This window comes from Garra rufa, chromosome 9 (genome assembly GCF_049309525.1).
Source record: "Garra rufa chromosome 9, GarRuf1.0, whole genome shotgun sequence".
Lineage (NCBI taxonomy): Eukaryota > Metazoa > Chordata > Actinopteri > Cypriniformes > Cyprinidae > Garra > Garra rufa.
The window spans coordinates 25,802,024-25,819,110 of NC_133369.1; the positions used below are offsets into that span (position 1 = coordinate 25,802,024).

The following is a 17,087-nucleotide window of genomic DNA, read 5'->3' on the forward strand; positions in this document are numbered from 1 at the left end:
TGATCTTGAATTTTCTTTACTCGTACACATCTGTCTGACAGTGGATTTGTGGAGTTCAAACTCTTTAGAGATGGTTTTGTAACTTTTTCCAACAGCAAATCTTTTTCTGAGCTACTCATTGACCTTTGTTCGTACCAAGATTAACTTCCCCAAACATGACTAGACTTTTATAGATTCCAGTTCTTTAAATAAAACAGGGCAGGTACTGACACTTGACAGTCGTGTAACTGAATGAAAACACCTCTGAATAGATCATTTCACCTTCAAATTAACCACTTTCAAATTAACACTTTCAAAACACACATATGTAACAATGGGTTATTTTTCTCAAATAAGCTAAAAAAAACTAAACACTAAATTTCCATTGGTGACAGTAAAAAAGCCTGATCTATATTTATTATCAAGCAAATATGTTACTGATGCTAACAGTTTCACTGCTTATTCATGATGCCATTTACAAATCACACACAGTAACTGGAATGTCTGATCATTTTATCAGCGGTTTAGCTGAAAGGAGAACATAAGAGAAAACACAAAAACATCAAAGAGTACATACAAAGAGACTATCAGATCTGTTTGCTCAAGGTGTGCAGCAGGAGAGGTGAAAGACAAATAGAACAGATGAAGAAGCCTTTTATAGCCTTTAATAGCACTGTGACGTAGATTTGTAAATGGATTTTCCACCATTTCACAATCAAAATGGTAGCAGTAGTGGTCTACATCTTGGGTTGGGAACCAACAACCGAAAAGCTGTAAATTTTAATGATAAAAGAATATAAAAATACCACAAAACCTTTTATGTTATGTAATTTTACAGTAAAATACAGTGTTATATTTAGTTTTTGAAAGTGAAAAAGAACAAGTTATCTTGTAAATTATTTTGTACATTAGGGTTTATATTAAATCTTACATTGTTTATTTAATGTTTATTGCATTATTTTAGTGCCATGTGTGTTACCATGGTGCTGTTGAGTATTTGTGTATATGACATTGCACACCTTCTATATATAAATATTTACTTCCTCGGCTTGTGGTTTTCTCATGATTGGTGTCAGTGTATTATAAAACTACAAAATGGTTGGTATATTAATATTATATTACAGTTAATTAAATACTTAATTTTACTTTAAATGTAAGTAAAATCTGTATAACCTAAAATGTTGCTACTACGTTTTTCTTTACAGTAAGGTTCTGTCTAGACTACTATGCATCATAAGACAAAGTTTAATCATACTCTTGTTCCATTTCCTCTTAGAAATGTTCATATTCCTTAAACACTTTTACAACCACCAAAGGAAATATTTAATTCTCTATCAAAATGTGTCTAGTTATAAAACACGTATTGTGGGCTTTTTAGTTGTGGGCTGTTATTAATGAAAATAAACATATGCTGAATACATTTTTATTGCACAAATTGTAAAATCATTCATAAAAGTTTTGCCCTCTGCCTAAACCTATACAAAATGTATAAATAGCTTTCTTATTAATATTTATATACCATTTTAAAGTGTTATTAATTTAAAAAACTAAATCAGGTATTCTGTTTAAAACTGTTTTGACAATTTAAAATTGAATAATCGATAACAAAATATGAATATTTACATATTTATTTGCCGTTTTAGTTCATAGTATGATTTCAAATTGAATGATTTTACTCAGTAGTGTCTTAAATGTTCAACTAATACATTAAATAATTAAATAATAACTATATCAAATTTAAAAACAAATTGTAAAATGAATTCTAACCCCAATAGTCTATTTGATCTTTTCACTTCAAAATACAAACTATTATTTTTACTCCACAAATCCCTCTTTAATAACAAAATTATTCAACACAATACAATGTTATGGATTTTCCAGAGAAACAGAATTTGATTATTTAACTTCAAAACTGTTTAGACTGATTACAACTCACAATGTTGATATTCAGATGAAATCACAAATGTTAAAATAGCACAGGGTGTGTCGAGATGAGATTTTGCGTCATGGTCAACAACATAAAAAATCCCTGTCTTACCGTATAAATATATTTCATAAACAAACTATGTGGTGTATCACCCTGGCGATATATTTACATACAAATACAAGACAATTTGATTTAGTTGTCTATTGATCAGGTTTGTGAAGGTTACTTAGAAAATTTAATAGGTTGCAGATTACAAGTTATCATATTTAAAATGTAATAAGTAGTGTATTATTTCAATTACTTTATTAAAGTAACGTAACTGATTACATTTGATTACTTTTTCTAAATTTTAATTTCTACATTTGTTCTAATTTTTGGAAACTGTTAATCATTTTCAAACATTAAAAGCAGACAGGGTTAACCATACAGCAGGACTCAAACTTTTATTGTTTTAAGATTTTCATCAGTTGAATTAAGATTATAATAAATTAATTTTAAATCACAGCCACCACAAAATCAGACTTTAACACCCCCTTTTATTATTTTGAGATCATTCTGAGGTTAAGTACAGATTTAAAATCATAAGATATATGTATTTGAAATCAAATCTTTGCATAGCCATTTGCATGACAGGAAACTCTGGCTTGAAAAAAGTTGAAAGTGAAAAAAATAAAGCATGTACACAAAGCCAAACAAGAAATAAAACAGTTATCGAAGAAATGTGTGTCCTATTCTGTGTCTTAAACTCTTGAAACATTGGTGTCTCATATGCAATTTTGAAAAGAAATCAAATCTGAATGTGTGTGACATTTTTTTAGACATAACCCCCTTGTAATCATTAACGTTTAACATTTGTAATTTAATTACACTTTTTTTTCCTCAGTAACTGTAACGCGATGATAAAAATTATTTTGTGAAGTAAATACTACATAAAAACAAATGTAATTTCTACATTAAAAAATTAAGTAAGGAAATAAAAAAATAAATAAATAAAAAAATAAAAATAAAAAAACATTTCAGGATTTCTCTCCATATAATGGACTTCTATGGTGCCCCCGATTTTGGACTTCCAAAATGCAGCTTCAAAGGGCTCCAAATGATCACAGCCGATAAAAGAAGGGTCTTATCTATTTAGCAAAATGATCGTTTTTTATTTTCTAAAAATAAATTACAATTTATATACTTTTTAACCTCAAATGCTCGTATTGTCTAGCTCTGTGTGTAGAGATTGAAAAGTATATAAATTGTAAATGTTTTTAGAAAATAACTGATCGTTTTGCTATATAAGACCCTTCTTCCTCAGCTGAGATCATTTAGAGTCCTTTGAAGCTGCATTTAAACTGATTTTGGAAGTTCAAACTTGGGGGCACCATAGAAGTTCATTATATGGAGAGAAATCCTGAAATGTTTTCCACAAAAAACATAATTTCTTCATAAATTTCTTCATAATTTCTTCATAAACAATTTCTTCATAAAGACCAAAGAAAGAAAGACATGAACATCTTGGATGACAAGGGGGTGAGTAGATTATCTGTAAATGTTTGTTCTGAAAGTGAACTATTCCTTTATGTACATTTTACGTAATTCAATACTTAAATTGTACTTAAAATTAATGTGTGCAAAAACTTGCAAGACAAAAATTAAGTAAATCTTACTTGTTGTTTTTTTTTCCAGTGCAGATGGCATTTACATTTATTTTCTAATTAAGTTAGGCTACACTGTGGGAAAAAAAGAACAAAAAACAATCTGTTGAGTCAACTTAAAATAATTTGTTACACAGCTGCCTTAAAATTTAAAGTTCAGTCAACTCAAATAAGTTTGTTCAGTCAACTTAAAATGTTAAGTTGTACTAAGTGACAATTTGAGTTGATTAAACAACAAATTTGGTTTGTTAAACTTAAAAGCTAGGTAAATTACCCAGCTGCCTTAAAAAAATTAAGTTGAATCAACTCAAATATCTAAGTTGTCACTTGGTACAACTTCACATTTAAAGTCAACTAAACTTAAATTTTTAAGGCAGCCAGGTAACAAATTATTATAAGCTGACTTCACAAATATTTTTTTTTACAGTGTACGTAATTCTGTTTCATGTAACTTACTCCAGTGCTATTGATATTTCCAAATTTCTGATTAATTGGATCACAGAGGGTAGCACTTTCACTGAAGATCCCTGGTGTGAGTCCTGTCTAAGCCAGATGACATTATGTGGAGTTGTTTACATTATGTTACTCCATGTTAATGGGTTTGCTCCTCCACATTCAAAGACAAGCGGGTTAGACTGCAAATTGCCCAGACTTAGTGCATATGTCATCCCTGTAATGGACTGGCCATCTGTCCAAAGGGTTTCCCTGTCTATGTACGTTCGGATATGATCTAGCATCCCTGCGAACCCACATAGGATAGAAGAATCAAAGGATGGATATCTTACAGTAGTACTTGATTTAATTTTCCAGTGTGATTATATCTGATTATTATTGATTATCCTTGATCAATGAGTGACTACATTTAATTTATTTAATTCTTTATTACTATTAAAGCATCAAGTCTATGGAAATGGTTTATGGGTGCGTCAGCACTGAACATGAAAGTCAGTCAAAAAGGCGCTATCACATTTAAATAATCGCAAAACAAACAGTGATTCATGATTCTTCACTTTTTACCACATAACAATTCTCGTCAAACAGAAGTAATCTTTCAGAATGCAAATAAAATGAAGTAATATTAAACATAGCTTTTCAATGACATCAAACCTGTGTTTGGTTTACATTCTACACTTGAGATAAAACAGTTCTATATACCATGGAAACTTACTGTATACTCAGAACCCTAAACCAGGAGTGACGCTGGAAGCTGGTGTGAAAGAAAACATCAAACTTTAATTGTCATCATGAGTCACTTCATGGTAATATCAACTCTTAGTGTTGATAGTCCACAATTTTTACTAACCACAAATCGTTTCCTACAACACCAGGATCTATTTTAAATACATATAGCATGACCTTCGATTTGTGACTAGCACGTCATCTGATCTGGGTACCAGCAGTCTGGTTCCAGATTACAGTCAACCACAACAAACACACCCTGAATGTGAATGTGTGTGATGATGACAAGAGGTGTGTGTAACTTTCTGTCACATGCTTACTCATTGGTGAACCTATCCATCTGCATAACAAGGTAAATATTAGCAGAATGAAAGTATACCATTTTGTTGCAGACTCGTCTGAAGTCTGTGGAAGAAGTGAAGAATTTGCTTGTTAGGATTTTCAAAATGGGACATAAATTACTCGTCTTATTCTTTACTGTAATCTGTATACCAGGTAATTATTCAACTGTATTTTCATTCAGTATTTTTCAATTCAATTTTAATTTGATATTTTTTATTTAAAAAAAAAAAAAACAATGCAGAAAGGAGATTGTTTGTTTGTCGTTGTTATTTAAATTTACCAGTCAGCAATTGTTTGACACAACACTTAACTTTTTAAAATTCTGTATCTTGAGAATTTTACTTGTACCTCACTGTAAAAAGTTTTCACCAGTTTCATCTTAAAAACTTAAGTTTAGCAGCTGCCTTAAGATTTTAAGTTAAATCAACTTAAGTAATTTCAACTCACAAGTTATATCAACTCATTTTCATTGTAATAAGTAAAAATGACTTGTAGTTTTAAGCTGATTTAACTTAAAAACTTAAGGCAGCTGCTGAACTTAGGTTTTTAAGTTGAATCTGGTGAAACCTTTTACAGTGTACCTAAGTAGGTTTATGTCAATTTTAAGAAATTGTCAAAAATATTGAGCAACAAATAGCCTTTTTAAATACATTTATCAAAAATGTACTGAATATCAAGCTTTTTTAAATAAATTTTTGAATATTTGAATTTTCTCAGATTCCTCTTAATGCAATTCATATTAGATATGTCTACATGAAATGTATATTTGTACATGTATATTTGAAGACATGTAGATTTGTGGATACAATTTAAATATATGTCATTCATCGGTTGTACTCAATACTCACTTGATCAGATGTGTCCTTTTACAAGCAAGAGCATACTAAATATGAAAACTACTTTCTAGTACTAGATGGAAACAAGCAACGACTATGCAAAAGCTACATGTAAATCAGTAGACTTGGTTCCATTCATGTTATCCAACAACAATGAGTTAAAAGTATATATATTTTCAAAATTACTGACTGCCACTTCTGCCTCTCCTAGGTCTTTATGCAGTGTCCCTGGTTCCATCACGGAACCCTGTGCCCATCGGGAGCAATGTCACTATAAATGTGACTGACACTGAGCCCATTATAATTGGGCTCTGGTTGTTTGGACCTAGTACATTGTTTATGTGGTACCCAGGAGACGTTTTTGTAGGAAGTGGCCACCAAAATGGAATGGAATTAAACTCTACTACATATCAGCTCACCTTACCGTCAGTAACTCTGAATAATTCTGGCCTGTATGTATTAGATGCATTGAAACCGAGAGCCCGAGCAGAGATTGCATTAGATGTTCAGGGTAAGTTGAAAAAAAAACATCCTCTTTTCCTACACACTGTAAAAAGTAAAAACTAACAGACTTTAAACACTTCAATTAATCTACTTAAGTAAATGCATTCACAGAATTTAAGTAGCTTGACTTAAAATTTCAATGCATGATCTGCCCACACTGTAAAGATTGGTAATAATGAGCAATAGAATTTAGTTTTTAAGTTCACTGAATATAATAAAAAAAATTTATTCTTAAACAATAGATGTTAGAAATAAGAACATTGTTTAGGTTATATTAAATATTTCTTAAATTCTATATACAGTTCCTATAAACCATGTACTTCCTGTTATGTTTTCTTTAAGAAACAATTCAATGCAGTCATTAAGTTTTTTTTTTTTTTTTTTTTCTTTTTTTTTGAGGCCTGATATTCTATTGCATGTCTAAAGTGTTGTAGGCTGTTCCCTCAATATATGTGACCACTAAATCGTTTAACATTCATAATATGTGACCCTGGACCACAAAACCAGTTTTAAGTAGCACAGGTATATTTGTAGCAATAGCCAAAAATGCATTGTATGAATCAAAATTTTCGATTTTTCTTTTATGCCAAAAGCCATTAGGATACCAAGTAAAGATCATGTTCCATGAAGATATTTAGTAAATTTCCTACCGTAAATATATCAAACGTTAAGTTCTGATTAGTAATATGCACTGCTAAGAACTTCATTTGGACAACTTTAAAGGTTATTTCTCAATATTTTGATATTTTTGCACCCTCAGATTCCGGATTTTCAAATGTGACCCTGGACCACAAAACCAGTCTTAAGTCGCTGGGGTATATTTGTAGCAATAGCCAAAAATACATTGCATGGGTCAAAATTTTTGATTTTTCTTTTATGTCAAAAATCATTAGGAAATTAAGTAAAGTTCATGTTCCATGAAGATTTTTTGTAAAATTCCTACTGTAAACATATCAAAATGTAATTTTTGATTTGTAATATGCATTGTTAAGAACCTAATTTGGACAACTTTAAAGGTGATTTTCTCAGTCTTTTTGATTTTTTTGCATCCTCAGATTTCTGATTTCAAATAGATGTATCTCAGTCAAATATTGTCCTATCCTAACAAACCATACATCAATAGAAAGCTTATTTATTGAGCTTTCATATGATGTATAAATCTCAGTTTTGTCAAATTTAACCTTCTGACTGGTTTTGTGGTCCAGGGTCACAAATAGTTGTATCTTGGCCAAATATTGGCCTAACAAATTATACATTGGCTGTCAGATGTCTGGAAATATCAGTATCATAAAATTGACTGTTATGATTGGTTTTGTGGTCCAGGGTCACATATTATAAAATAAATTAAGGTTGCAGCTTTGCAAGGATCAGCAAAACCGTAAACTTGACAATGATTTTTGAATTGCGAATTCTTAGCTCTTATAGATATAATATATAAGGCCATTGGTCACCTGGATTTTAGAAGTAATTTGCTTGTTACACACAAAACAAAACAAACATTTTAAAGTGAACAATCCAGTTAGCTTTTGCTTACCTACTTAGTTTCAAACAGCAAACACTTACACTCCCTGTACAAAATGTAGGCATAATATTAAAACGCCTATATTTGCTTTGTGATTGCTTGATGTTCTTTGAATACAAAATAATTGTTTATTAAATAATATAGACTACTGTGCTAACATTAACCGGTTAGCTAAGGCAGCAGAGTTATTTGCCGACAACAATGCTTTTCGCATACTCTACAGTGAACACGTCCAAATACTTACACAGTAAACGTTAGGTGCTTTGGTTGAGGGCATACTAATACATTTAGCATCCCGTAATGTACTATAAAGTTTTGCACTAAAACATTTTCTGTTAACTTGTAGAACCTGTCAGTAATGTAACTGCATTTGTAAGCGCAACAAACCTGGTGGAGTTTAACGACACCGTGACGTTTACATGCTCCGCCAACGGATCGCCGCTGTGGTTCTCGTGGCACAACGGAAGCTCTACAGTCACAGCGGGAGGAAGAGTTGAGCTCAGGAATGGTGGACGAGAGCTGGTCATCAATAGCGTGACGCGGTATGACGAAGGACCATTCAAGTGTCTTGTGAAAAACAACATCAGCAACACAGATACCATTCAAATGAAATTAAACATAAGCTGTGAGTATGACAGCAAACAATGTTGATTTCACTAACAGCATCCCTTCAAAGGGCATAGAGAGGGATGGGCAGCTGACAATAATTTAGTGCCTAATTTGTTTCAACTGAATTGGTTGTATTTGTTTAGATGGGCCCGACCTGACAATGACAGTCTGGCCAGAGAAACCGGCATACATTTCTGGTACGGACATATTTCTGTCATGCTCTGCTGACTCCAAACCAGCAGCTTCTTTCTACTGGATGTACAATGGCAATCGTTTGAATGCCCAGGGTCCAAGTTATAACCTTACAAGCACAACTCAGGACAGAAGTGGAGAGTACACCTGTGTTGCCCAAAATGCAGTCACACTCAGATATGCTGCAGTGAAAAATATGATTGAAATTGTTGGTAAGGACACACTCAAAATATTTTTCTAAATTTCTTATGATCATACGTGTGCTCATTTTTATCTCCAATACTTTTTTGTCTTTATTTAGATCCAATATCAGCAGTGACAGTGAATTCAGCAAGTAATCCAGTAGAAGGCACAGCTTTTAATCTAAGCTGTAATGTTGTGGGGCCAGTGGACTCCATTCATTGGATGAAGAATGGCGCATACCTGTATGCCGATGATACAATCACCTTCTTCAACGGCAACACAACCTTGAGCTTTTACAATCTTGATCTTAGTGATGACGGACACTACAAATGTGCTGCTAGTAATGCTGTCAGCAACATGACTAGCGAGGCCTACAATCTTGTGGTCAACTGTGAGTATGATAGATATTTTCAGGACATCCATGTTTCCTTTTATTGTATAGATTAATATGGGGTAAGATGTCCTCCCACCTTAAATTTTTCTATTGACTATACATAAATGGTCATAAAATGACATCTCAAGACATCTTTTTTGACATTAGATAATAGTGATCTGTGAATTTTATATTGTTAAATTTATTTATAATTACTGTTTATAAATAATTGATTTAGATGTGCATTTCTAACAACTATTAATCTATAACATTATTCATCATAATATATAGGCCAATTGAGTTGAATAATTTAATTTGAATAGTTTATACGGATTCAAATTAAACAAAGTTTAATTTATAACATTTATAACAACATTTATAACAAAGTTTGTAATTCATACTTTAAATGGGGCTTTTTCAGTTATAGAACTAAAATATGTACATTTATACAACAGTTCTTTCTCTAATTGGCTGATAAGAGTGAAATATTAGAATAATATCAGAACTTCAACGTTTTACCATTTGCAATTGTATCACTCCGCTTGCGATACTTCTCACAGCTAGTGTCATGGTGGACACCCAATCCGGTATCATTTTATAAATAATGTGACATAGTGACACTGCTTTTGTGTCACGGATTGTAGTTTTAAGATGTTTTCAGTTGAAAATGTACTTGTGTACAGTTCAAATATGCAGTTTGTTAATAAAGATAACGTTTATTTGAAAATACATCGTAGTTTTCAAGCAAAGCACCTCAACTCGGCCAGATCTTCTGTAATTTACCGCTGGCTCATACGTTTGACTGAATTGTCTAGTAACTTTATGATGACTGTTGTTGTTGTTTACTAAATAATTATTATTTAATAAATAATATTTTATATAAAAAGTAGTATTTAAAAGGCTTTAGTATTAAGAAACGTTGCGTGTTCATGATGGTGATTTTAGGTACATTGTTCTGCATTAGATGTCGTAAAGAGACTGTTTTACGAGTCAGCAGTAAAGACTTTTTTACAGAAAAATTAGAAATGGAAGTTAGTTTTAGCTTCAACAACAGCTTGGCACAGGTAACAAATGCAATGAGCAATGCTGTCATCAGAAATCACCCTTATAGGGGCTATATGCAATTTTCTGAAATTTAAACTCACGACTGACACCTGTGGCCAAAAAACGGAACTGCTCTTCCTTTCTGCTCGCTCTCGCAGTGCACGCTCGTACGTGCACACTTCACAAGTCATCCGCTGCACAGAAGTCAACATTATGTTTACAGAGGTAAGAACAGTCAAACACATATATTGTTTGAGAAACTAAGTTTGTTTGCAATGTATATGATAAGCGGTGGTGGCAGAGTGATCTGAAACGTTTAACATGAACGCGCTTGACGTCACATCCGCAGACAGCGCGCGAAAAATCCGACCCGACAGATAATAGGAAAAATAGGATACAGGCTTATAGGTGCACCCACTGCGAGCTGACAAGGTGTCAGTATGCTCATCAGGAGATGTTTGAGTCATAAATGGTCAAATAAAAAGGCTATTGTTACGTTTATTTTGGGGAAAAAGTTGCACATAGTCCCTTTAACAGATTATATTAAGGATATTAACGTTATGACAAATAAAAAAGGCTTTCCTCAGACAGTCATGCTAATGAATTTTCTTGAATATGAAGAATAAATGCTGTATTAGATGCAGGTAATCATAATCGCCTCTCTCATAAAACTCTACATAATATAGTCAGCTTGACTGCATAATACATGAAGCAACTCAGCGTCCGTTTGTTACTAGTACTAAAGTGACATTTTGGAATTAGTAACAGAGGCTTAGGCTCAGCTGTTCAACTGAATCCGTGGCTGAAAAAGTAGTTCTGCACAAAAGAGGGTTTTTAAATCCACTCCGTTGTTGTTTCTTATGTATTTACACACTCGTGCCGTCGAACTGTTGTATAAACGCAATATCACACTCGTATACGTGAAAAATGGCTGTATATTATCTTCTTGCCCCAGGTAGGAAACCATCTTATCCCAATGTATAAGATACCGCTTTTTCACATTTTCTGTTTTGTGCTAGACAATCAAAGCAAATGTTTTAATTTATTTTCTCTAATAATGTATTGAATGATATCCTGTAAATGTATCTTCCATCATCTCACCTTATATACAAGTTCAAAGCATTGGTCAAATCTGTTTGCATTTCATCGACAGTTGTCTTGTAATGTAAAGATATTAGTGCACCAGTTTAACATGAATCAGATGATTAAAACAATTTGTGTATTTGCTAGATGGCCCAAACAACACAACAGCCTCTGGTCCACATATAGCAGTAGTGGAATCCAGCGTGACCTTCAGCTGTTCCTCTGTCTCTCGTCCTCAAAGTGAATACAGCTGGTATTTCAGTGGCTTAAATGTGAAAAATGGTTCAGTGTATGTGACTGCACCTCTCTCAAAAAGCAATAGTGGAAAGTACACCTGCATGGCCTTCAATAGCATTACAGGCAGAAGCAGCAGTGCCTCAGTGACATTAGCTGTATATGGTGAGTCATTCAATTCAGTACTTTGCTTAACTGAAACCAGCTAATTTTGAAACATCCAGATTTTTAAAATCTAAAATGGTTGTGAATGTGATTGGTAATTTTTTTTTGTATGATATTTAGTTCCTGTCAGCAATGTTACTGTGAATAAGAACAATCAGCAACCAATCTTCAATGAGCCATTCACATTAACCTGCAGTGCCAATGGGGATGTTGAACACATTCAGTGGATGAAAAACGGCATGAACCTAGACAGCAACGATAGGATCAATTTCACCAATAACCACTCAGTTTTGAGCTTCAACCCACTCACACTAAGTGATAATGGACAGTATCAATGTGTGGCTAGTAATGCTGTCAGCAACATGACCAGTCAGGCCTATGACCTCGAGGTCTTCTGTGAGTAAAAACTTTGACCTAGCTGCTGGGTTTTGTTTTCGCAAGCAATATGTTCGAAAGTGACTCTGAGCGGAAAGTGACTTGTGCTTTATTTGTGTTTTCAGATGGTCCATGGGGCACAACCATCTCTGGTCCACTTGTTGGAGCTGTAGGAAGTAATGTGACCTTCAGCTGTTCTGCTGACTCCAATCCACCAAGTCAATACATTTGGCTTTTAAATGACACAACGGTGGGAAAGGGTCCAGTGTTAACTAGATTTCTCTCATCGAATGGTGGTGGACGCTACACCTGCATGACCTCCAATGAAATCACAGGCAACAGCAGCAGTGTATCACTGGAGTTAACTTTAAGATGTAAGCTGTTATGCTTTTAAATAATGTATTTACTGTATTGTATGAATAGTTCATAAGTTTGGTTGTTCAACAGGCAGGTCAGCACAAAGGTCGTTTTCTTCTAAATATCTTTTGTGCTTTAAAGAATTAAGAAATGCATACTGAACATGTTTGGAATGACATAAGAGAGAGTAAATGATGACTGAATTTTCATTTTTAAATGAACAAGCCCTTTAAATTATGATTATTTTGTGTGTGTGTACATTTCAGATCCAGTCACCGAGGTGTTTGTAAATGCGGGTAATCAGCAACCAGTATTCAATCAGTTATTCACACTGAGCTGCGCTGCCAATGGAGATATTGAACACATTCAGTGGATGAAGAACGGCACGTTAATTCATCCTCAGAATGGAACCACTTTCTCCAGTAACAACTCAACCTTGAGCTTCCAAAGTCTAAATCTCAATGATGATGGACATTATCAATGTGAAGCAAGTAATGCTGTCAGCAAAATGACTAGCCCTCCCTTTAACCTGATGGTCAACTGTGAGTAACACAAATGTACTTGTAATAAGTCCATTGAATCAGTGTTCATGGGAATCATTTTCATTGTATTTGGCATCTTTCAGATGGTCCATGGAACACGACAGTTGTTGGCCCAAGTGTGGCAGAGATGGGGTCCAGTGTGACTTTCACCTGTAGAGCAGACTCTCGTCCTCATAGTCAGTATAGCTGGTTCTACAACAATTCAAAGGTGGGAGATGGTCCAGTGTATGTGACAGCCTCGCTAACCAATATTGGACGCTACACCTGCATCTGCATGGCCTTTAATAGCATCACAGGCATTAGCAGAAACGCATCACTGGACTTAAATGTAATTGGTAAGCTATAACTCTTTACAACAATGTCTTGTTATGATCTTTAAGCTAATTGACTTCATATTAACATATGAAAATGGATCATTTGAAAAAGGTATGTACATTATTCTTAAACAAGGAAGAGGTTCTCTCTCTGCCAATTGGTAAATTATTAAGGGCATATTTTTAAGATTGGTTTAAAGAACCAACTCATAAGAGTCATTTACTTGAAGACTCCTAATACACTTTGCATGTTGTTGATTTACTTAAAAGAATGGTCTCAAGAAAGGCACCTAGTTCTGGGATTCATAAACATACAGTGTGACCAGCAGAGGATTTGATTTGGTTCGCTTTGGTTTTGTTTTTGATTCACTAAAAATAACTGTCTCATGAAAGCCAGTTGTTTCTGGGAATCAGACTTCACTGGTCGCAATGTATGTTTTTGATTTACCAAAAATAACTGGCTCATAAGAGTAACTTGTTTCTGGGAATCAAACTACACTGCTCATACTTTGTTTTTTGATTAACTAAAAATAACTTGCTCATAACAGTCATTTATTTCTAGGTATTAGACTACACTGGTCACACTGTACATTTCTGATTCACTTAAAAGAACAGGCTCATAAAAGTCAGTTGTTCTTGAATTGGATTACACCACTGGTCTCAAACTCAATTCCTGGAGGGCCACAGCTCTGCACAGTTTAAGTTGGAGTTGGTTGGAGCTAAACTCTGCAGAGCTGCAGCCCTCCAGGAATTGAGTTTGAGACCTCTGGATTACACTGTTGCATTTTTTTTTTTTTTTTTTTTTTGGTCACCCAGTTCAGTAGGAAGTCTTTGCAAGCCGTTATTATGTACTACATTATTTCTTTATGGCTTCAGATTCAGTAAGGACTGTAAACTAATAATCATTCAAATAAAAAAAATGCAGTCCTAGTTGATGCACAGTGCCTTGCGAAAGTTTCATTTTTTTTGTTTTATGTTGCTGCCTTAATTAAACTGCTTTAAAAAAAAAAAAGTACCACATTAATCTATACTCCAAACACCATAATGACAAAGCAAAAACAGAACTGTCACAACTTTGTACATTTATTAAAAAATCAAATGTGAATATGAAATAAGTACATTGGGGGCCACTCAAAGACATTCACAGAGTTGTCTATAGGCCACTCTTGATGTGAGCTTACAGTAGGGTCATTGTCCTGTTGGAAGCTGATCCTTCTGCCCTGTCTGAGGTTCTGAATGGTCTGGGTTTTAGGTTTTCATTAAGGCAAAATCTCTATATTTTGGTGCACTGAGCTTTCCTTCTACTCTGACGAGTCCTGCTGCTGAAAAACATCCCCACAGCATGTGGCTGTTACCAGCACACTTCACCTTTGGGATGAGCAGTTCCTGGATCCCTCCATGATGCTTGGAATTGTGATTCATCAGACCAGAAAATGTTGTTTCTCATAGTCTGATTCCAAATTGTGTTTTCATGTATCTTCACTGAGGAGAAGATTGAGTCTTGCCACACCATAATAAAGCCTGGATTGGTGGAGTGTTGCAATGATGTTCATCTTTCTGTAAGTTTCATCTCCATATATGATCATGGAGCTCAGGTTTTAGGTCACCACACCAAAGCCCTTCTCCATCAGTTGCTTAGTTTGGCCAGGAGGCCAGCAGCTCTAGGAAGAGTCTTGATTGTTTTAAACCTCTTCCATTAAGGGTAACGGAGACTTCATGCATCTGTGAACCTTTATTGCAGGAGATTTTTTTAGGAACTCTACCCCAGATCTGTGGCTTGACGCAATTCTTGTTTTTGAGCTCCGCGGGCAGTTCTTTTGACCTCAGGGCTTGGTTTTTGCTCTGACATGCATTTTCAGCTGTTCGACCTTTTATTAAGACAAGTGTAGTTACATCAACAAGCAATATGAATGTTCCAGAGCTTTCAACTGTGCCGGATAAGACTGAATACTTATGCAAAGGAATCAAGTTTTTCATTTTTAATACATTTGCAAAGATATTAAAAACCTGTTTTTTTCTTTGCAATTATGGTGTATGAAGTTTTGAATGATGTGGTGAAAAAGGTCATTTAAAGCAGTTTAACAAGACAGCAACATAAAACGTGAAAAATGAAGGAGTTTGAATTCTTCAGCAAGGCACTGTATAATCACACTATCTACCACAATTTGAGGGACTGGTCTGACATTCTGTACACTCCACAGAGGCCATCAAATTGGAAGTGATCCCTGATCGTCTTATACCTCTGGCTTCCCAAAGCCTGCAGCTCACCTGTAATGTAACGGGAGCCTACAACAGTCTTCACTGGCTTCGAAACAACCAGAATTTCGAACCATCAGACAAAGTTACATTTTCAAAAAACAACACCACTGTGACCTTCAAAGCCTTGCAGACCGCTGACGATGGGAGATACCAATGTGTCGCTTCGAACCCAGTGAAACAGCATGTCAGCCAACCATACGATCTTGCTGTCGTCTGTGAGTAATATAAAACGTGTTTAAATTACTTTTAATTAAATCTGACTTCAAAATACTTTTATTTTGCATGAACTAAAGCTCTGTGTTTATTGGGCAGTTGGACCACAGAGTGTGCAGATCATAGTACGCCCTGGGATTCCCCCCATCCTGACATTCCTGACATGTCAGGCACTGTCTCAGCCACCAGCCGTGTATCACTGGATCCTCGAAAACAACACAGTAGTGGGAAATGGTTCTTCCATCGAACTTCCCATAAAGTCTATCTTGGGCAGCAATTACACCTGCGTGGCCAAAAACCCTTTGACCAATGTGACAGTCTTCACCAGCCAAGTCGTCAGCTGTGAGCATTAGCCCAAATTCACACAGTAGTTAACATGCAAAATAAAAGTTAACTGATTGTCAGAAAGTCCATTTTTATGGTGTTTTTGAAGTGACCTAACAGATTATCATCTTCTCTGTCTTTACCCCAGACCCCGACGCTGCTGTCAGTGTCCAGGCAAGTGTGATATTGACGGCTCTCCTGGTTCTGCTGATCCCTGCGCTGGAGGAATGGCTGTAATACTGATATTGCCATAAACATGGCATCAGTCTTTGAAGCATGTATGTGGACTGGATAAATTTATCACTTAAAAAAAAAAACAAGAAAAAATTCACACTGGCAAGATCATACAGCCCAAATTAGTTGAACTGCTTCTTAATTCATTTTAAAACATATTTAACCATTATTTAAAGACAGGTATGAGAATTTATTAACAGAACATTTTCAAGTAATAGTCATACTACATTTTATTTTAATCATACTACATTATCTTCTAAAGAACTATATATATTCAGTACATTTATTACTATCAATTGGTCATTAATTTCGGACATGAATACTATAATATGCTGAAATTAATAGAGGCTGGATTGATTTTGGATTTGTAGCTCTGGTTAGGTGTGACACTAATCTCCATCTGGAAAAGCTATCATGCACCAAATTTAGGCAAATTACATGTCTGAATGACCAATTATTCAAATTACATTTCTGTTTTATTTACAAATGTCTTATATCTCACAATCACAAAATATTTTCTTATAAAATATTATATGCCTTCTGTGTGATTATTTCCAAATGATGTATTTTGGAGTTATTTAAAATATCAAAAAATTAAATGTTATATGTTTTATTTATATATAAATAAAATAAAATAAAAGCAAATTACTCAAA

At 34.3% G+C, this 17,087-nt stretch overlaps 1 protein-coding gene across 2 annotated transcripts; it reads left to right on the forward strand.

Moving 5' to 3' along the window:
* Positions 1-5,090: 5,090 nt before the first annotated feature.
* On the forward strand, positions 5,091-17,087 carry ceacam1 (CEA cell adhesion molecule 1). 2 transcript variants are annotated; one of them, XM_073847245.1, is made up of 13 exons: positions 5,091-5,223; positions 6,118-6,417; positions 8,279-8,557; positions 8,685-8,945; positions 9,035-9,307; positions 11,564-11,815; positions 11,936-12,211; positions 12,316-12,564; positions 12,814-13,089; positions 13,173-13,424; positions 15,605-15,877; positions 15,975-16,217; positions 16,348-17,087. In XM_073847245.1, exons 1-13 carry the CDS (start codon positions 5,175-5,177, stop codon positions 16,434-16,436), a joined length of 3,072 nt encoding a protein of 1,023 aa, XP_073703346.1. In that variant the 5' UTR covers positions 5,091-5,174; the 3' UTR covers positions 16,437-17,087. The 2 variants fall into 2 exon arrangements, with proteins under 2 accessions (XP_073703346.1, XP_073703347.1); XM_073847246.1 differs by lacking the exon at positions 15,975-16,217.

Excerpts from the sequence above, each read along its gene's own strand:
- ceacam1 (XM_073847245.1), top strand. The coding sequence starts at position 5,175 with ATGGGACATAAATTACTCGTCTTATTCTTTACTGTAATCTGTATACCA. Across the intron at positions 9,308-11,563 it reads CTACAATCTTGTGGTCAACT|ATGGCCCAAACAACACAACA; the intron begins GTGAGTATGATA and ends TGTATTTGCTAG. Across the intron at positions 13,090-13,172 it reads CTTTAACCTGATGGTCAACT|ATGGTCCATGGAACACGACA; the intron begins GTGAGTAACACA and ends GGCATCTTTCAG.